Source organism: Pelobates fuscus, chromosome 7 (genome assembly GCF_036172605.1).
Source record: "Pelobates fuscus isolate aPelFus1 chromosome 7, aPelFus1.pri, whole genome shotgun sequence".
NCBI classification, from domain to species: Eukaryota; Metazoa; Chordata; class Amphibia; order Anura; family Pelobatidae; genus Pelobates; species Pelobates fuscus.
In genome coordinates this window covers 140,675,019-140,697,278 of record NC_086323.1, presented here as the reverse complement: position 1 = coordinate 140,697,278, position 22,260 = coordinate 140,675,019, and the positions used below count along the sequence as shown (strand labels likewise).

Below are 22,260 nucleotides of genomic sequence, written 5' to 3'. Positions count from 1 at the left end.
CCGCCGCCCAGGGGTGGGGGCGGGGGGAGGACAGAAGGTCCCCCCCCCCATTATCGTTATGGCCCCCACCCGCCGCCCAGGGGTGGGGGCCGGGGGGGGGGAAAGGACAGTAGATCCCCCCCCCCCCCTTATTACTATTATGGCCCCCACCCGCCGCCCAGGGGTGGGGGCCGGGGGGGAGGACAGTAGGTCCCCCCCCTTTTTTCCATTAGGGCCCCCACCCGCCGCCCAGGGGTGGGGGCCGGGGGCTGGAGGACAGTAGGTCCCCCCCCCTTATTACTATTATGGCCCCCACCCGCCGCCCAGGGGTGGGGGCCGGGGGGGAGGACAGTAGGTCCCCCCCCCCTATTACTATTATGGCCCCCACCCGCCGCCCAGGGGTGGGGGCCGGGGGGTGGAGGACAGTAGGTCCCCCCCCCCTTATTACTATTATGGCCCCCACCCGCCGCCCAGGGGTGGGGGCCTGAGGGGAGGACAGTAGGTCCCCCCTCATTCCCATTATGGCCCCCACCCGCCGTCCAGGGGTGGGGGCCGGCGAGGGAGGACAGTAGGCCCCCCGTCCCCCCCCTTATTACCCTTTTTTTTTTTTTTTTTTTTTTTTTTTTTACAGTGAGCAGCCACAGGCTGCTCACTGTTTAGTGGACATGCCCCTACTCGCGATATAGCGAGTAGGGGCATTGGGGAGATTTTAATCTCCCTTGTGCTATTATGGGGGTCATATTGCCCCCCATAGAGTGAGGGGGGGACCTGGGGGGCTTATGAAGTGGTGGGGAGCTCTGCTCCCTGCCGCTTCTATAGTTACATATTACAAGGAGGGAGCTGCACGCCGGTAGCTCCCTCCTTGTAATAAACTGAACGAACAAACTAACACTGATACACAGTGTTAGTTTGTTCGTCTGATTTTTTCTATTCATTCATTCGTCTGTCTGATGAATGAATGAATAGATGAAATTCCCGTTCGCATGTCCAGGTGTTTCACTGGGCATGTGCGGGAATCTCAGGGCTATCTAGTGTGGGCAGATGACGTGTCCCACAGGGACTTCACCTACCCACACAAAGATGGCGGCGCCCTGAATAAAGATCGGGCAGAAAATAAAGAATAAAAAATAGGTAATGTGGGGGGCATAGGGGCATTTGGGGATGACTAGGGGGTCGATTGGATGTAGTTGAGGCGGGAGGGGGGTTAAAAAAAAAAACGGAATTCGGCATGACAGTGCCGCTTTAAGCACAGGCCTTCCAGATATCTTGCCAGTTTATCCCCTCCCACAGGTCGGTTCCTACTAGTCTGTATAGCAAAGGTGTCCCCATTCCCCTGATTTAGAGCTAATGTGTTGATATAGTAGTATTATTAGTTTGGCGTGAGATGTTTCCTCAAAACAGTTTCTCAAATAATGTCAATTGTTCTCTGCAACAGCACGGATTAGGCATGTGCATGGGGAAAACTTTCGGTTCGGTTCGGCATTCCGAAATTCTGGATTTTCACAATTCGGGACTTCGGCAATTCGGCAGGTCAAGACTTCGCAACTTCGGCAACTTCGGCAACTTCGGCACTTCGGTAATTCGGCAACTTCGGAACTTCGGCACTAAAGCACTTCGGCACTAAAGCACTTCGGCATTCGGAACTTCGGCCACTTCGGCACTTCAGCACTTCTATTGCAGCCGCTTATTAGATAACTCCCTAATTCCCACGGTATTAGGGAGTTATCTACCAAAAGTCTGAAAGACCTAAATTGGTCTTTCAGACAAATTTACTAATACTAAGTAAAAATGACTTAGTATTAGTACATTTTGCCCCTACTCGCTATACCACGAGTAGGGGCATGTCTAGTAAACAGTGAGCAGCCTGTGGCTGCTCACTGTTTACATTTTTTTTTTTTAAATAGGGTCCCCCTCCCGAGCCCCCACTGCTTTTAAACTAATGGGGGGACCTATTGCCCCCCCGGCCCCCACCCCTGAGCGGCGGGTGGGGGCCCTAAAGTAAAATGATGGGGGGGGGGGCTATTGTCCTCCCCCCGGCCCCCACCCCTGAGCAGTGGGTGGGGGCCCTAAATACTAATAGGGGGGGACCTAATGTCCTCCCCCCTGGCCCCCACCCCTGAGCGGCGGGTGGGGGCCCTAAATTGGTATAAGGGGGGACCTAATGTCCTCCCCCCTGGCCCCCACACCTGAGCGGCGGGTGAGGGCCCTAAATACTAATAAGGGGGGACCTAATGTCCTCCCCCCTGGCCCCCACCCCTGAGCGGTGGGTGGGGGCCCTAAATACTAAAAGGGGGGGGACCTAATGTCCTCCCCCCTGGCCCCCACCCCTGAGCGGCGGGTGGGGACCCTAAATAGCAATAGGGGGGGACCTATTGTCCTGCCCCCCGGCCCACACCCCTGAGCGGCGGGTGGGGGCCCTAAAAAAATGTCCTCCCCCAGGTGACTAGGGGTCCCCAAACCCCTAGTCACCCCTCCCCCCACCCCCCAAAAAAAGTATCCCCCTACCTACCCCCCTCACCCTAAAAATAATGAATAATACATATTCGGACCGAAACGAATTGCACATGTCTAGCACGGATCTCTTTTTTTTTGTGTGCAAAGTATCTGAGTTGTATATAGCAGAATTAGACCCACAATTGGAGGGAGGCTATGGAAAATGGTCATAGGTGACTATATCATTATTTACGTAAAGGTGAATATAGGCCCATAGCCTCAATCACCCTAACGGGCCGCGCCCTGATCCCTGGTGGAAACAGCCTGCTCCTAAGTACAGGAGTCATTGGGGAAGGGATTCTCTCAAGGGCGTATTTTTGCACTGTTTTATCCCAGATCTGAACGGAGTTCTATGGGCTTTAGGGACCCAAATAGAGAATTGGGGTAAGTCAGCCTATATTCTGAGTTCCAAGGGTTGCCAGTGTACAATTTGCACTAATTGTGCTGCGAGGTAGTAGTGATATAAATGGAGTAGTCCCAATCCTCCTCTAGATTTAGGTCGATATAGGAGATTACGGGTAAGTCTAGCATGTTTTTTTTGTCAGACAAACATGCCAATTGCTTTCTGTATATTTGCCGAATCCCCTCTGGTGACTGGAATCGGTAGTGATTGAAATAGGAACAGTAATCTAGGGAGAATGTTCATTTTTACTGAGTGTAGACGCCCCATCCATAAGATTGGTTATCTATCCATCTCTCGAGGTCTCCTGTGAGAGTGTTAAAAAGTAGAGTGTAATTACTTTTGACTAGGGAGGCAGGGTTGGCGGTGAGGCTAATACCCAGGTACATAAATGTTTCTGTTACAATTTTAAGGTGAAAGGTTTGTCGGATGGCTGATAGCAATAGTGGCATGAAGCCCACCTGGTCAGGGTGTATTAGTTAAGATCTTTGCAAAAAAAATTAATTCAGTATTGATTAATGATATGGGTCTATAGTAGTAGAGTGTTGTCTTTTTCAGGGTTTAATAGTAAGACTATTTTTGCTGTGACCATGTTCCAATCCGGTGTGCCGCTTTCTATAAAGTGATTGCATAGTGTCACAATGTGCTGTGTCAGTTCTTCTTGAATCCGTTTATAATAGCCCATATCGTAGCCATCTGGGCCTGGAGCTTTATTGCCTTTAGGGCCGTGATGGTAGCCTCTACCTCTTCCTTGGTTACATGTGCTCTGAACTCTTCGCCTCCTCTTCAGTCACCTTTGGTAAAGTGAGATTTGCCAGAAAGGAGGTGATGTGAGTGATGTATTCTTTGTTATCTGGAGTGTGTTGAGGTTAGTGGTTGTACAGTGCAGTGAAGTACTTGGTGAGCTCTATGTTGATTGCTTTGGGTGTAGTGACAAGCTTATTGGCTGTTGTGCGAATTTTAGTGATGGGTTTGCTCCCTTGATTGGGTCTTAACGTTCTAGCTAATTTGGTGTCCATTTTGTTTGCTTTCTCGTAAAATTAGCATTTGTACCATAGTAAGGAGCAGGCCACGTCTTCCAGTGCTAGCTCTTTAATGGAGTGTCATAGTGCATTTAGTTCAGCAATTTTTCGGGTGTAGGGTTGGCCTTGTGTTGGTGTTCTGCTTTTTATAAATCCGATTGGAACTCCAGTAAGAGCTTGGCCGTACGTTGCTTTTTATGGGTGGCGAGCTTTATAAAGTGGTCCCTCAGGACCGTCTTAGGCTGCCCAAACCATAGTGGGATCCATCTCTGGGGTAGTATTTTATGCGAAGTAAGCCAATATGGCCTCTCTAGTTGAAGTTAGGACGTCTTCATCTTTCAGAAGACTAGTGTTCAATTTCCAAGCCCAATTCAAATTGTATTGTGGCTTTACATTTTAGTGTTTTTTCACCTATGAAAAGCCACATCATGAAATCATTTGTAGAATGTTGCTGTATAACAAGTATATTTAATTTTGTTTCATATGCCACCATGTAGTATCTAATTTAGGTTTGCATCAATTAATTTGTATGGAATCAAATCAGGCAATATGGTAAAGATCATTCAATTTAATGACTATCATCATAAATATTTGAAAATTGAGTATTCATAAAATATAGTGCATGTTGCAGAATTAGAACGTATTCTGCCTATATTTTAATTATTAGAAATAACTAAAATGAAGACAACGGGGGAAAATGCTGGGGTTGGTTCCAATGCATTTCACACCCTGGTACCCATTCACATGCAGCATTTACCATAAAATAGGATATAAAAGTGGCACTTAAAATAATTAAATCAATTCATAATACAAACAATAAGAGACATTTACAGTTATACATGTTTATTAACAGGATTATTTACCAAAGTGAGAATTCAAAGTGAATTTCAAATTTAAGGCCAGAATTATGTGCTATTCAGTTCAATTGTACTAAGCAATTCTTCTTATGAGAGCATTTGATTAATTTCAAAATAATTCCTTAAACTGTGAACTTATAGATAATTCACTTTTGTTGGTATAGACCCCCACATTACATATTTCACTTCCTTATGTCCCCAACTGCCATAAGGCAGAATGTAAAGGCATGTCTACTAAAAGCTTAAAACTAATGACTTGACAGCCATTGTTTGCCAGTCACTAGAAAAGGCCCCATTTTGTCAATACGGCTCCATACTAATCAGCTTGTAAACCAGAGCACTCTGATAGAAAAGATTTGAGAGAAGTGAGACTTGACTCTTAGAGTGCTATTACTCTAACATAGTGTCAGAAAGCCACTATGAAAGCTCAGTCTGTTCAAAGCCCCGTGGGGTGGAGATTAATACATTTTATTTAGTCTCGTTGAATTTTTCCATCCTTTTTTTTTTTTATGTTTTTTTTTGTGTGTCGGGATTTGTGCATTTTTATTTGGACTTTGATAGTAAGTATAGCTTATTTTAGTGTTTTACCAGATATTAGTTTTATTGGAGACCTGCCCTGTTCATTTGCTAATTATCCTCTCTCACCCTATGGATTGTTTAGTAAATACTATATTTTAACATTGTACATGGCATATTTGTCATTATCCAGATTCAGGAGGTCCAGGGAATAGCTCAGGAGGCAAAGGCTCAGAGTGAGTTAACACTAAACAAAGCAGAGGACGCCAAACGGAGAATGGAGGATTCCACAGATAAACTGCGGCAATTTATAAAGAAGATAAAAGATTTCCTGACTGGTAAGTTCTGATATTTGTGTCTATTTCCAACATGAACAGCAAAAATTTATTAATTTGTCTTATGTGCCATTTTTCTTTAAAGCTCTTTAAAGGAAAACTCCAGTGCCAGAAAAACGATCCGTTTTTCTGGCACTGGAGGGTCCCTCTCCCTCCCACCCCCCAATCCCCGGTTACTGAAGGGGTGAAAACCCCTTCAGTGACTTACCTGGGACAGCGGCGATGTCCCTCGCCGCTGTCTCCGCCTCCGCGACGCTCCTCCTTGTGATTACGTCGGCCGGTGGGCGAGACTAATCTCGCTCACCGGCCGAGGAGACCTAATGCGCATGCGCGGAAATGCCGCGCATGCGCATTACGTCTCCCCATAGGAAAGCATTGAAAACTCATTTCAATGCTTTCCTATGGGGTTTTGAGCGACGCTGGAGGTCCTCACACAGCGTGAGGACGTCCAGCGACGCTCTAGCACAGGAAACCTGTGCTACAAACTAGGAAGTGACCTCTAGTGGCTGTCTAGTAGACAGCCACTAGAGGTGGAGTTAACCCTGCAATGTAATTATTACAGTTTATAAAAAACTGCAATAATTACACTTGCAGGGTTAAGGGTAGTGGGAGTTGGCACCCAGACCACTCCAATGAGCAGAAGTGGTCTGGGTGCCTACAGTGTCCCTTTAATTATGTATATATGTTTAGTGTGTACTTAATTAGGTACACCTATCTAGTTCCAAGCAAGACACCTTTTACCTCCAGCATGGCTTGAGGTCTTTCACCACGGATTCAATGCTGGAAACATTCCTTGGAGAATCTGATTAAAGTGACACTATGATCACCAGAACCACTACAGCTTAATGTAGTGATCCATAGGCAGCAACGTAGATGGCCACTAGAGGTGCTTCCTATCTACGCTCTACAGGGAGACGCTAAATGCTCCCCAGTCCAATTGCATATTGCTTTAGCAATTTTATGGGGAGGCAGGGAGAGGGAAAAAGTGCTTTTCCTTGTAAGCATTGCCTGCAAGGGAGAAACTCTATACATCCATTGCCAGCATGCTCTGCGTGCTTATGTCATATGTATTTTATGCACAGAATTGACATTAGGCAGACCAAAACAGAGTTTTGGTCTGCCAAAAACATGTGTGCCAGGCGTGTAACTAGATCCCGGCACACAAGTGCAAATTACTTTGTATGTGCAGCGTTTCCAGCAGAAATGCAAATTACTAAAGTAGTCATGGTGTTTGGAGTAACCCTTGAAGTAACTTTCATTTTGTTCAACAAACTTGATGATGTTTTCTTTGAGATATGGCAAATTACCTATATGAAAACTGGGTAGACATGGGCCACAGGCAAGGGGTGAATGTGATCAATGACAATTTCTAAGTATGCTGTGGCATTTAGATGATGCTCTGTTCTATTAATAACCTTATTGCAGAGGCATACCTAGGATACAAGGCAAAAAGGGTGCATGTTTGTACCACCACAATTTTATTTTTATATTTGTTTGTCACTCTGTGGTCCACCAACCCTCCTAACCTTTCTTGATTGTCTTACCCTTGCTGAGGGACCTCGAGTGGAGCCTTGTTCCCTGTGCTCCAGTGTGGAGCTGCTGGGATCACTCTGTTAACATGTTGCACAAGGTTAAAGGGACATCTCAGCAGGGCTGGCGCGTCCTTTAGGCGACTTAGGCAGTCGCCTAGGGCGCACCTGACCGGGAGGGGGCCAGATTTAAGTGACCGGCAGGAGGGAAGTGCACAGCGCACCCCCCTGCCAGTCACTCAATGTAGCATGGCCGGGCGGCACGGACCGCGGTACGGGAGCTTCTGTTTCCTGTACCCAGCCGCCGGCGGACTGACAGGAAGTGCTAACTGAGTGAAGTGTGTGGAGTGGTGCTTTAAATTTAAAATTCACGTTAGTAAATAACCTTGATTGACATTTGGCTCTCAGTTCAACATAATGCACTGTGTAATAAATAAATAGTAAACTGATATTCGGGGAGTTAACTGTACTTTATTTGATTGATGCACACATGCAGGAGGCCAGCTCCCTGATAATAAATTAAGCATTACATGACATGCGCACAGTCGTTATTCGGCTTGTGGCATTTTCTTCCCCATAACCCACCAATAAACACAGACACCAATTTTCTGTTGGAAAATAAAAGTCCACAGCTTTATTTAAATTTTTCAATAAACAAGATAACAAATTGGGGTCATTGCCAAATAAATTAATTTACCCCCACCCCCATCCGTACAGCATTAACCCAGACAATGACCCCATACCATAAACAATATATAACAATATAAATAACACATAAATATAACACACGGCCTACCAAAGAGGCCCCATAATTATAACTTTATTAACTGTAGGGGTGTACCGAGACACCCCTACACCACCAGGTTCGGAGCCACCGATGAGCTCGAACCAACAGACCACTTCCAACTCTGGCCTAATTCAACTTAAGCTTAGCCTAGCCACTTGCTAATCCACTTCCATCCCAATTACCCTAGCCCTATCCCGCCGCTGTGACAAAACGGGACCTGCTATAAAAAACCTAGGGAGGGTGGGAGGGACAATTAACAGGTAAGTGCGGATTCTGAATTAAAATGGCCGTTTGCTAAAATGGCCGCTTAATATACTCGCACTTTTCCACACCCTTTAGCATGCTCCACCCTAAACCCCACCCCCGAATCTATAGCTCCACCTGCCTACTCCTTGGCTCTGTCAAGGCCCATTCCCCTGACTGCGCTGATCCATGGGCTTCAGTTGTATCTTTGTGTTTCTCAGAGAGGTTGCCATGCCATGTTGCGTATATGCTTCACCAGCTAAATAAATTCTAAATATTACTACTGTGACAGCCCATGAAAGAGCAGCTGTGGATTAGAATTAACCCAATTAGCGCCAGCACAATAAAATATTAGTATAGTACCAATGCCTTTGACACTTTCCGTTATTTACCTATAGAGGAAGGCGCTGATCCAGAGAGCATAGAACTAGTGGCCAGACAGGTCCTGAATATCTCTCTACCTGTCAGCCCCGGTGAAGTGGAGAACCTAGTGAATCAGATCAAGGAGAGCATTGGAAATCTTAGTGGAGTAGACATGATACTGAACAACACTGCGGAGGACCTGATCACTGTCAAGAAACTGCTAAAAGAAGCTGAGGACGCACAGTAAGTTGCTTATTTCTGGAATAATAGCATGTGTTCAAAAACACTTAGCAGTATTAAGCACGGGACTATTTAAAGGGGAACTGTAGCTTCCCAGGTTTTTTAATATTATGTTTACTTGTCGCTTCATTTTACAAATATGTATTAGTAAGTTGTGAAAACTAAAATTAACTGTAGAAATTCCCAGCTCTTTTTCATGTAACAAGGTACCTATAGGAACACTACAGGGTCAGAAATACAAACATATATTCCAGATAATCAGCTTTTCTATAGGAAAGCATTGAGAGGGTATCTTGTATGTTCGGCAAACACTGCACTGCGCCAATCATCATCTCCTCATAGAGATTAATTGAATTAATGTATCTCTATGGGGAAAGTTCAGTGTCTCCATGCAAAGCTTGGAGACGCTGAATGTGCAGCACTTACCCAGGAAGCACCTCTAGTGGTAGTCTGAGTTACTGCCAGCAGAGATGTCCTTAGGGAGCAATGTAAACACTTTTTTCTCTGAAGCCTGCAGTGACTGACTATACTCAGCAGAACAACTAAACTGAGCTGTAGTTGTTCACGTGACTATACTGTCCCTTTAATTGTCTTTTAATCATTGTTGTAAACTCTGTCCTCGGCACCCAGCATAAAGAGAATATACAAAAGAGCAGTAATTAAACAATTTTTCAATATCTCTCCTACATTAGCAGTGTTTGTCCTGGCTTTGCCTTGTCTGATCCTGAACTGGATTATTTACAAACACTTTTCTATATATTTAAAAGAAAACAGACAGATGTCATGAAAGTTCTTTATTTTGCTCAATGGTGTAAATTTCAGAGACAGATCCCCTCTAGCCAGAGGCGTAACTAGAAACCACGGGGCCCCGATGCGAAAATTGCCCCCCACACACACACACACACATACACATGCAGACACACATAGACACACACATGACACACACATACATGTAGACACACACATACATACAGATACACACAGAGACCCATACATACAGACACACACACACACACATGTAGAGACACACGCACTAACAGACATGCACTAACAGACACACACATACACTAAAAGACACATACACAGACACACACACACTCAGGCACACACCCACAAATGATTCATATTTTTACAATCTGTGCCTGGGGTCCAGTGGGGCTTCAGTGAGGTGGGCGGCTGTGTTCCCGGCAGAGGCGGCGAGGGAGTTGTGTTCACCCTGCTCTGCTCCCTCACGCGGGTCGTCTACTGATGCCAGAATATGATGTCATATTTCGGCTTCCGGCATAAGCAAACGGCGTGCGAGGGAGCAGAGCAGGGAGAACATAGCTCCCTCGCCGCCTCTGCCGGGACCATAGCCGCCTGCTAGGGGGGTCGATTAGTTGGTCAACAGGCCACCTCTTGGGCCCGCTCTATGAGTGGAGGAACACAGGGGGCTGCATCCCGGTCTGACAGGAAGTGCTCTCTTAGTGAGCACTTCCTGACAGACTGCACTGCCACGCTACACACAGGCAGGAGGGGAGCAGCACAGGTCTCCCCTCCTGTCAGACATCCGGGAGGTATCCAGACGGCCCACGGTTGCAGGGGTCAGGGCTGCGGCCACGTACCCTGGAGTGCGGGGCCTGGGCGCAGCTGCGACCCCTGCGACCGTGGTAGGTACGCTACTGCCTCTAGCTATGAAAGTGTTTGTGTGCATACCAGACATCAGGTCACCATTTATATCATGTAATTTCAAACCAGATCTCTTTGTCTTTTTGTCTGTTGTCATTGTCTCACCCCTTTACTAGTCTGTGTTAGTCAGAGCAATGTACTAATCAAATAAATATGAATTCATTTCATAACTGCACACATAGTTTCCCAAATTGGCATGTTGACTGTCCACACTTTAAAAATATATTATAGTGATACATTATGATAAAGTGTGTATTACGGGAAAATAATGCTATAGAGGGGATGTCGAGCCATCATAACAAATCAGAAGGATTAAATGTTGAGACAACGTTGCACTTTTTTATTCTAATACATGCTTGGAGCAGCACTGGGATATAAATTTACCGGTCCATCTGTCTTGGTATTCCTTGCATAACAAGATTATCCATAAGGTGCCCTAGGGTGGCTACTTATGGTCTAGAGGTGAGACACCCTCAGAATGATGAAGATGCGTAGCATCATTTGCCATGCTTACATACCAAGTAAAGGAGGGCCCCTCCACTGGCAATTCCAAGTGGTCAAAGGGACTGAATTAAATAACAAACAGCAGCTGTTGCCTGTTGGTACATTTATTAAAGGAGCAATCCAAGCATTATAACCACTGCAGCGTGCAGTAAAGCCCCGATGTCCTCAATTGTAAGTAGTTACGCTGGGTTCCACTTTCTGCCACCACTGCATCAGCAAAAGAACAGGAAATTACTGCTTAGGACGGAGCTTTCATTAGTCCTCCTAAACTAAGCCCTGATTGCTCTCCGACAATTAACTCGGCCTTGCACTGCAGCTATCGGTTTCATGTAGTGCAGACAGCAAGCAGACCCCAGGTGAGTAATCAAAAAGTACTTTCATTGGGGGGTACCAAGATACTCCACTGTGCTGTAGCGGTTATGGTGCATGGAGTGTTCGTTTAAGAGAAAAAGAAAATCAGAAGATATTTACGTGTACGTGTTAAACCGTTTTCACATGGAGTGGTTCAGTGACACAGTGTGTGTGTGTGTATACACACATTCCAGATGTGTTTATTTCAAGATGAAACAGTACTTTGCCACGAAGTGCTTATTATTTTGTTCCTTTACTAACTATTTTTCCACCAGTAAACATTCCTAATGCTTATAAAACATTTTGAATTGGAACAAGAACTGGTCACGAACGCTTCTAGTTGTTTTTTAGATTTTCTGGTCATGGACAAAGTAAAATAAATATAATTGCACTGTGCTAATAGATTTGGCAAACGTAGCCCAAGGAAGCAGGAAGGGAACTTGGCAGTCTCCTCCTCTAGTGTCCATAACAGTAAGCACTGTGTGTATGAGTATATGCAATTCCCTTACCAATTCACTTTTTTAGTGTGCAAATGATCTCTTGGTATACTAACCTACCCAAATACAGCAGATATTATATAGGTTTTTAAATGAATTAATCCTTAGGCACCTTTATTACTATTATTGTTATTATTATTTTTTATATTTTTAAATCATAGCCAAGGGATCAGCAATCTGTTGGGACGTCTGTTAGGCAAATAAAGGACTTGCCACCAGGTCTCACATGACTTTATTATGCTTCTGCACTTCAGCTTCTGCAGGCTGGCTAAAACTCCTTTAAGGCTAGCCAGGCGCTGGAGTGCCTAATGTTGTCCTTTTAACCAATTCTTATACTCACCCTAACTAATAATAAGCATTCTCCTTCACACACCAACCACCTTGTTTACCACATTACAGCACACCACCAGGAAATGCAATGGCACCCACATCCCTTGCAGTATCCATAAACCATCCTCATGACAGCCACCCATTAGAACATGATGGGGCAAAAAAAAAAAAAAAAATGTAGTTGAGATAATTATGTCCAAATGAAAGAAAAAGTCTCATCATCTTCTTATGTTGGCGCAGGAACAATGCTGAAGCTGTAAGTGGAAAAATCTCGGACACTAGAGCCCTTCTGGAGGATGCAGGTACGAAGGCAACAGCTGCAGAGAAGGCTTTGAAAAAGGCAAAACAGAATATCAAAGGACTGAAAACCAAAGTGGACGAGGTAATGAAGAAGTTAATGGTGTGTTGTCGGTGGTTAGTGCTTTGAGCAACAGATGGAGGGCATGATGTATATGGCTCCCCTTTATGGATACATTCTCTATCTCAGAGCATAGATTCTGTACTACTCGAAAAACTGCAGACATGGTCTGCAGTCACAACACAGGGCAAGAGGGGTGAAACTGCTCCTCTCCCCTCACCCCCTCTCCCCCCCCTCCCCCCCCCTCACCCAACTCCATTGAATTGTCCTGCAGTGATTTCTAGAGGCTTACCATCAATTTTAGTTTTTGCCATGTGTTATTTTTTCTGTCAGTGTTCCGCAGTCCAGAGAGGGGGATTATTGCAGATGATCAACAACATCAACAATGAGTGACATTGTTAGTGAAGAAAGCATGAGAAGAGTCCTGAATCAAGTTCCATTCAACATACCGGAGTCTCAGTACTCCATATCTAACTATATTTGTGTTCTTGTTCTTGTTACACAGTCTACAGACAAAGTGGCAGAAATAGAAGAAACGGAGATGATGATGATGGATCGTTTGGGAAACCTTTCCAAGCAGGTAGAGGACTTACAAAAGAAGATGGAATCCAATCAACAGTTGGCTGCTGAGGCAACAAACTTGGCCAACGTAGCCCTTTCTGTCTCTGGGCAGCTTGATCAGGTAACAGACTAAGGACAATGTTTAATAAACATTTCAAAGATATACATATGTGAACCTAAAGGCATGGAAGTACACTCTTTAGATAGATGAGTGACAGGGAAGAACACAAATATACTGTTTCTAGCATTAATTTGGCATCATTTTTACAATTCTATTAACAACCATTATTGATGTGACATTAGTAACACATTGCATTACATGACATACATCGGGGAGCTAGAGGCAATATGTCACCAACTTAGGAACTGATGAACAACATTGAATGTAAGAGATAGTCAATACAGAATGAGCAAAGGATATATAGCTTGAGCAATGCCCTGGTTCCTAACCTGATTCTCATAGATTACCAATGGCCTCAGAGAATTAGGAAATTACTAAATATGGTGCACTGGTGGGGTGCTTTTGAACTGGTTTGCAAAAACTTTCAAATGTGACCACATACACTCTGAGGAATAGTTCACATTGGTCTTACTTGAGAATTAACTATTGCAATTAAGTGCAGCTTGATTAACTTATCTTCTAAGTTAATGGGCAGAACCAAAAAGATCCATATGGAAAATGTCTGTTGAAGATTATGCCGGATAAACAGCCAGCTGTTTCTACACTATGCCCATGAGCCAGGATATTTTGTTATGAGCCTCAAAATCATCAGTTCTCTCCTAAGTGCCTCATCATGCTGTTTCTTCTGTCCTACAGGATATGGACAAAGTTAAAAAGAAATACTTGAAACTGAAAAACAAGGTTGGGGATGCAGACAGTTCGTCGGGGAATGCCATGGACAGAGTAAGAAAGATAACAGAAGAAACAAAGGATTTACTTAAGAAAGCAACTGATGCCAAAAAGAAGCTAGACAGTGAGTATAGAATAAGGGTCATTTTTGTAAGCGTTGCCTCACAGCACAGCATGGTTACTTTCTACATGGGAAATCAAATTTTAACAGCATAGATATTATTTCTTTAATGTAGTGTTTCTGCATTTCATGTGAAAGTTCTGGCATACAATGCATGACTATTATTTTTCAATGCTCTCAATTTCTTTATGCACCTAAACCAGGGGTATCCGGAAAGTAGACAGTTCTTGCAGAACTACAACCCATTTATTGCTTTGCCCATGTTGCAACTGGTAAGGTGGTTCTGCAACAACTTTGGATCTAACTTTTGTCCACCTTTGACCTAAACTCAAGGAAGAAGGGTCAAATGTATAAAAAAAGAATTCAGGGCGGGTAAAAAACTGAACTTGAATAATTCACCAATTCATTTTCCATTCCCTTGTCCTATTCTACAGATGTGCAATAACAAATGTATTTAAATATTCCAGGTCTAGATGGCAAATTCTTGGCTAATCAAGAAAAAATGCAAGAGAAGATCTTTGAACTTAGGAGGCTTGAAGACGATACAGAAAAATTACTGAATGACATCAGAGAGAAGTCCCATATATATGCTACCTGTGTTTAATTCTCTGACAATCTAAAGCTAACATTCCCCTTTCAAATCTATACTAGCCCTCTCCATGTCTTCATGTATTTTGCAGTTCTGGTCTACAAAACTTGCACATTCTCCTGTGTCGACCAATACAGAATCCCAAGATCCTCCCTCCTCGATTTTCCTCTGTTTGTTCCGGACCGTGATTGATCGATTAAAAACTGCCCCATGTATATTTGATAAACCTGCCATCTGGCTCTTAAAGTGTTAACAGAACCCAGACACTCCCCAACCTAAGCAGTTGGTGTAGTTTGTAGCCTTAGATTTTTTTTTTTTAATTGTATTTGACTACGGGGGTGCCTTGGTGTAATCCAAATCTAGAAAACACATATATATGTTTTGGTGAATATGAGTCTTTGTTTTACTCCAAGATATATTTATTTATACCCCTTACAATAAGACGATGGCCTTTAGGTGCCCATTGAAGAACTTATGGTGCTAGCAGGTTTATTTAGACGGAATGCAGACAAGTATAATCTTGTATCTGTATAATAAAGACAAATTTGATATTAAATTTGCGTTTATGGAACTCCATCAAAGAACTACAAACTGCTGTCGACTGGGTAAATGTTGCAGTGTTATGAAAATGTTTTGGATTGCTAAATACATTATCCTTTGGATTTCAGTGTTTTAGAAACTGCATACCTCCCAACATTTCAAATGGACAAAGAGGGACACTAAATTTAAGATTGTGAATGGGAGTCTGCCCATTCTACAATTTATGTAACAAATGTAATTTAGAACGAAAACACTGTATCCTATTTACACAGACTGGTTTCTAAAATCATTCGGTATAGTTGAAAGACAGATTACGGTGAGTATTAATGCTGTGGAGCTCTGTTATACACTAAGACGAATCAAAAATATGGAGATCCTAGAAAAGAGGGACATTGGGATAGAAAAGAGGTACAGGGTGACTTGGCCCAAGTTAGGGACTCTCCTTGCTAAATAGGGACAGTTGGGAGGTATGGTAACTGTATATATTCATTAACCCTTTAAAGCTTGAGGTATGCCCATTGTTTTGCAATTCATCTGGCTGAAGTAGTGTTTAATTATAGGAACCTTGTTAACAAAAAAAGTCACCTTAAAGGAACACTGTAGGCACCCAGACCACTTCAGCTCATTGAAGTCCCATGTCCCTCAACCCTACAGTGGTAATTATTGCAGTTTCTGAGAAACTGCAATAATTACCATTCAGAGTTAACTTTTCCTCTAGTGGCTGTCTGCCAGACAGCCACTATAGGGACATCCAGAATTGAAATGAGGTGAACATCCGTAGTTAAAGCCTTGTCTTCTACTACTACCTCCCAGTAAAATCATTTGGAGTGTAGAGCCAATACATGTTAGGTAATGTTTGTAGTAAAAATGACCACGGAGTAATGGAATTAATTTTCCTGGCACTGCAGGTCCCCTCTCCCTCACACCTCGCAATCCCCGGTTGCTGAAGGGGTGAAAACCCCTTAGGTCACTTACCTGAGACCCCCGCCGAGGGGGTGATTTCGGGTCGCCGCCACTCCTCCTCTTCATTACGTCGGCCGGTGGGCGAGACTGATCCCGCCGGCCGGGGAGACCTAATGCGCATGTGCGGCAATGCCGCAAAATTCTGAACAAAATAGCTGATGTAGAAAAATTCTTAAACTCCGCTATATTCACAGCTTGGTAATTTACCTTGAAGTATTTAATTTGGTTTTCAGTCCAATTCAGAATTCATTGTGTAGTGTTGTTAAACTGTTGCTAAATTTGTTTTTCTGTCTTGTTAAATGTGTTGTTAAACTACAGTAAAACGTATTTGGAATTTTCAGGGTTAATCACTAAAATTTCAAATTTAAGGGAAAAATAGATCCAACTCACCTGTTCTTCCAGTACAGCTTCTTTGGCCTAAATTCACTTGAGCGATTGACAGTTGAAGTGGATGGACGTGTGAGAGAGGAGCTAGCCAGTGGAATCTAAACATTGGAAAATGCTTTTCAATGCTTTCCTATGGGGAATTGAGCGACACTGGAGGTCCTCACACAGCGTGAGGACATCCAGCGACGCTGTAGCACATAAAATCTGTGCTAGAGACATGGACAGCCACTAGTGGTGGAGTTAACCCAGCAAAGTAATTATTGCAGTTTATAAAAAAAAACTGCAATAATTACACTTGCAGGGTTAAGGGTAGTGGGAGTTGGCACCCATACCACTCCCATGGGCAGAAGTGGTCTTGGTGCCTGGAGAGTCCCTTTAAGGCCGTAAAGTGACTGTTAATACCTTCAAGAGAGGAGAATGTCAGTTGAAGCCGCTCGTGTTCTGCCATCCGGAAGTATGTTGGTGCCTATTTTTTGCAAACTTGAAATTACACCTCTAATTGCACATGTGCACTCAAGAATATATATTGCTTTAAAAACAGTGATTTTAGATATAAGGTACGAAGTACAAATAGTTTGCTCTAGCAATAACCAAGTGTATGCATAGATATTGATCTTAAAAAAAAAAAAATGCAGGTAAGACAAACTTTTGCAAAACATGGGCAGACAGGACAATATGGCATACATTTCCGCTAAATACGGCAGTGTGGACTTCTACATGTCATTTTATTTTTCAGACCTCACAGACATGCATATATTTTTTTTGCCATAGAGGATATGAGAACATAATATTAAACATGCTGGCAGGTGGGGAGGTAGAATATGCTTTCTTACATTAGACTGCATTCTGCATCCATGTCCTCACAAAATACTGAGTGTGGCAAATCCCTACACATTATGTAGCTAAAAATGTATTTACCAGTAATTACAAATGTTAGCTATGTGTATCTTATGTGCATGTGCACTTCTAAAAATGCTCCACTAGAAAGTGCTAAAGTACAAATTTACTGATGGCTCATTTGATGCCTAATAGCCTAATGGCTTTTGCAGCAATGATGTTCACAGTAAGAGCTATGCACTAAATAGTGAATTGCTGTGAACCAAAAAATTCAACCTGCAAAATTCAGAACAAAATAGCTGATATAGAAAAAATCTTAAACTCCGCTGTATTCACAGCTTGGTAATTTACCTTGAAGTATTTAATTTGGTTTTCAGTCCACTTCAGAATTCATTGTGTAGTGTTGTTAAACTGTTGCTAAATTAGTTTTTGTGTCTTGTTAAATGTGTTGTTAAACTACAGTAAAACGTATTTGGAATTTTCAGGGTTAATCACTAGAATTTCAAATTTAAGGGAAAAATAGCTCCAACTCACCTGTTCTTCCTGTACAGCTTCTTTGGCCTAAATTCACTTGAGTGATTGACAGTTGAAGTGGATGGACGTGTGAGAGATGAGCTAGCCAGTGAAATCTAAACATTGGAAAAGAATCGCCGCATTTACTATCAAGTCCCAAAGACAAAAAAAGAACTTGGGCAAAATGGGCTTTTTTACACCGAACAATATAGCCTTAGACAGCTCACAGAAATACACAAAATTATCGCAAAAGAGAAGAAATAGAATCCGGCTCATTGCATGACCACGAGGTGGGCTTGCCTATCATACGTGTTTTCCTGCAGGGTCTCTTTGAGGATTTATCAGAGAACATCACCAAATTCTTCCAATCTTCAATAAAAGATCTGTGCAAAGATATTCAAGATTTGGATGCAAGCACTGACCAAATGGAGGTGAAATTCACACAATAGTCTGAAACACACAACAACAAAGCTGATAAAATTCAGCAAATTCAGGGCAAGAGCATAAAATACTAGACCTATAAGACAGGTACAGGTGCAATAACCTGAAAATAAGAGGTCTGCCAGAAAATATCGTCAATTTCACACTTCATGAGTTTGTAACAGGCCTATTTAAAGCCTTGGTTCCCAATATCCCGCAAAATACACTGTTAATCAATAGAGTACACCAAGGGGCTTGCCTTAAACATTTTTCAGATACCATCCTAAGAGATACACCCCTGCGAATGCATTACTAACATATTTGGGAGGCAATTTTAAGAACCAACAAGTCGGGGCGAGATTAGCCACAAGAACACACCAATATACAAGTATTTGCAGATGTCTCTGGAGGCACCCTGCGGAAACGCAAGTCCTTCCACAATGTCGCCGACACCCTGTGTCGCATCCCATACCGTTGGATATTTCCTACACACATCTTTGTGAATAGGAATGGATCTGCAACCATGATATCAACGGTGAAGGAAGGCCTAGCTGCTTTGAGAAGATGGGGAATATGTCCGGAATCACTGTCTGCGAGTTCTCTGCAGCTTCAAGTTCTGAGTCCAGAGTGGAAGCGGGTCCACAAGTGACTACATTCATGCAAAAACATTGTTCATATGCCTACTATTTCTCCACATTAACTGATTTTGTGCTGTACCTTTTATCCCTAGAGATTGCTATACATCATCCATAAAACTCATACATGTTTGAGAGATTCCCTCCCCCCCCCAAATATCACCATAGCCAGGTGTAGGAAACTACAAAATATACGATCTATGCGTAAACCCTATACCAATGTAGCTTAAGGTAACTGATAGTGTCCTTTGGTATTTCATTCATGTTTGAGTTATGTTTCCTCTTTTAAAAATCTCGAAAAGATGTAAAAAATAAATTTATATGTATACTTGGAGGGAGACTATTTTATTATTTAGCAATTACTCTAAATGACGGATTTTAGGTGAAATACTGGTTTACTACAATGCTTTAGTCACAGATAGGTGTGCCATTCTACACTCACACAGGCTATGTTCGTCTTAATTACCACCCCTACTGCACCATTTGTTTGGTGCGTTGCTCACTGGATGACTGGATCCTTGGCTTAAACAATGGTTGCCAATACTGTTTTCGATGTACTGGGTAATCTAATTTTTATTTATATATTTAATTTAAAAACTTTTTTTTGTCAATGTCTGTTTATTTGAAGTATTGATGGAACATACATGTGAGGCATATGATGCATTGACAATGAGCATTAGTCGACAATATAAAAGTTCAAAACATGCGTCCAAGGATTCCGAGGCAAGAAGCGCACATATGACATAACAATAAAAATCATTTAGCAGTACCTCATTTTTTTTTAAGAAATAAAAAAACAAGCTAAGCAGGCATGTCTGACTTGTAGGAACAAGAAGTGTAATACATAAGAAGGCTATGCTCAATAAACATAAAAAAATGAGTGTAAGAATTTTAATGGAGTTCAAGAGCCCCTAAAAATGCTAGATTAACATGCTATACATCAATCTATTTAGATATGCTGATTGAAGGAAGTAGATATTAAATAGCATGCTGATTCCACTGATGATAAACTAGTCTGATAATTATCTGGAACTAGAGATGTCACTTCACTACTGTCCTACACCAAATAGTAAATACAAGGAAAACAAAGACAGAGCAGTAGAGAAAACAAAAATAAATAAAAAGGTACATGAAATGCTCATCCCAGATGTTACAAACAGACAAAATGGCATCTGCCATCCACAATAGTGCATTTTATTATTTCTTATTCATTCTGTTTATACTGTTTTCATGAGTTCTACTTTACAATGACTGAGTCAATTCCACTATCAGAGGCATGTCCTCCCTTTGGCAGAATCTTCTCCACTTAGGTAATAATCCTGGCCCACTGATCAAGACTATAGAGAGTAATCCTCTATTGTGGACTTCTTTTTCTGCCCCTGTATTCTCTCACACTATAAGGCTCAGGTAATGCACTTCGCTACAATTACTAACACCCACACAATGAAAGTCCTTTTCTCATAACGGCTAAAATACTCCTTACAAAAGTCCTGCTGAGGGATATTAAAAAATGCTCCACAGATTGCATTTGCCTCTATGAAACCCACTGGTCCAAAACTGGCAAACCAAAATTTTAGACCTCTCGATTTCCCCAATCAATATCATTCCTTGGCTAACACTAAATCCAAGCTGGTTTCTATACTATTTAGTAAATAACTTTCATTTATGTTTCATAGAAAACATATAATATGGGTAGATATCTTATTTTAGTTTGCACTGTTAGTGGTATACTCCATACCAGGCATAGGCAACCTTCAGCATTCCAGATGTTTTGGACTACACCTCCCATGATGCTTTGCCAACATTATGGGTGTAAGAGCATTATGAGGAATGTGTAGCGGTACTTACCCTCTCCAGGGGCCGGCCGGGGTCCTCTGTTCTCGCCGCGCGCGATCCTGCTTTTGCACGAGCCGCGTGCGGCTCATCTGACGGCAATACCAGAAAGGCGGGCAGTGACCGCGAGAGGCGGTCACGTGTCCAGCCTGACTCTAAGAGCGTACCGCGTGTCTCGGGCGCGCTCTTAAAGGGACAGTGGGAGCCGAAATATGAAACGGTCTCCCATTGGCCCCTGTCATGCCACATTCCCCATACACTCACGTTTTGGGGGCGTGGATATGACAGGGGCCAATCAAATTGAAATCTAGGGTATTTATACTCACCTTTTCCCATAGTACCTTGCCCTGTCGTGGTTTCTGTTTCAGTTCCCTTTAGCGCTTGTTGTGTTCAGTTGTGATTCTTCGTACTTGACCTTGGCTTTGTTTCTGACTCCGTTTATCTCTTTATCCCTGTATTGTCCTGTTTGCCTGCTTACTGATTTCTGTGTACCAGACCTTGGCTAGTCCTTGTTTACGCTGTCTCTTTGTGCCCTTGACCTCGGATCGTTCCTGACTCTGTATTTCTCTCCTCTACGTCGAGTCTGGCCATTCTAAGGTCCAGTAGACGTATCTCTGCTCTTTATTGTCAATTGTTGGACTAAATCTTGCGAGTTGGGGTAAACTACCGTGACAGGATGTAGTCCACAACATCTGGAGTCCCGAAGGTTGCTGATCCCTGCCTCAGCCTACTTCCCTATCTCGGATCAAATGAATTTCCTATAGCACTTGCTTCACAAAATTGATAGGACTTCTCAAGGCACACTACTACACAGATCTTTACAACCTAAACAAAGACAAAAATATAAATCAACCGAGCAGAGATCAGATTACACAATAATTGCATGATATTTCCCTACTAGTCCTTTCCCAAGAGGTTTAAAACCAATTATCAGTCCCTATTAGGTCCGAAGAAGTCCGTTACCCCAATAAACCCCCTGGCCCTGATGGATTCTTAAACGCATACAACAAAAAGTATCCAGATCTCTTGAGCCCTTATCCATCTAATGTATTTGAACATGCCTGGAAAACATGTACCCTTCCAAAAGAGATGTTGACAACAACAGTGGTGAACCTTTCTAAACAAAGGAAAATATTATGGGGGCATAATTTTCACCCCAAATCATTGCTGAACACAGACATTAAGATATTTGATAGACTATACAGAACAAGGCTCGCTACTATAATACCTTCTTGTTATGGCTCCCGACCCGCCGCACAGCGTGTCTGTGCCCGACCGGCACGACCACGCCGATAAAGCAAGCTTACCTGCTCGTTGGCGAGCCGGGAACCGCTCCTCCGTGTCTTCTGGGCAGTGTGCCCAAACCAAAGATGGCGCCGACCATGCGGTCGCGTCCATCAAAGGCTGCGCCCCTAAAAGTTATATGGACGTGAGCGTGATGTCACGACGTGAAAGCATGCGCACGTTCTGGGGTCAGAGGTCACCCTATGACCAATCAGAGCCCAGAGAGGGATATTGAAATCCCTGATTTGCCCCAGT

The 22,260-nt window shown here is 43.1% G+C and overlaps 1 protein-coding gene across 2 annotated transcripts in view; it reads left to right on the top strand.

The window, feature by feature from the left end:
- LOC134568267 (laminin subunit beta-4-like) overlaps positions 1 to 15,149 on the top strand; it is a 148,637-nt gene extending 133,488 nt beyond the window's left edge. For both annotated transcript variants that reach the window (XM_063426713.1, XM_063426714.1), the window contains exons 30-35: positions 5,461 to 5,605; positions 8,560 to 8,767; positions 12,355 to 12,496; positions 12,978 to 13,154; positions 13,851 to 14,007; positions 14,472 to 15,149. In XM_063426713.1, the coding sequence (XP_063282783.1) occupies positions 5,461 to 5,605; positions 8,560 to 8,767; positions 12,355 to 12,496; positions 12,978 to 13,154; positions 13,851 to 14,007; positions 14,472 to 14,608 (966 nt within the window). In that variant the 3' untranslated portion in view covers positions 14,609 to 15,149. The remainder of the gene's footprint in view (positions 1 to 5,460; positions 5,606 to 8,559; positions 8,768 to 12,354; positions 12,497 to 12,977; positions 13,155 to 13,850; positions 14,008 to 14,471) is intronic.
- Positions 15,150 to 22,260: the final 7,111 nt, after the last annotated feature.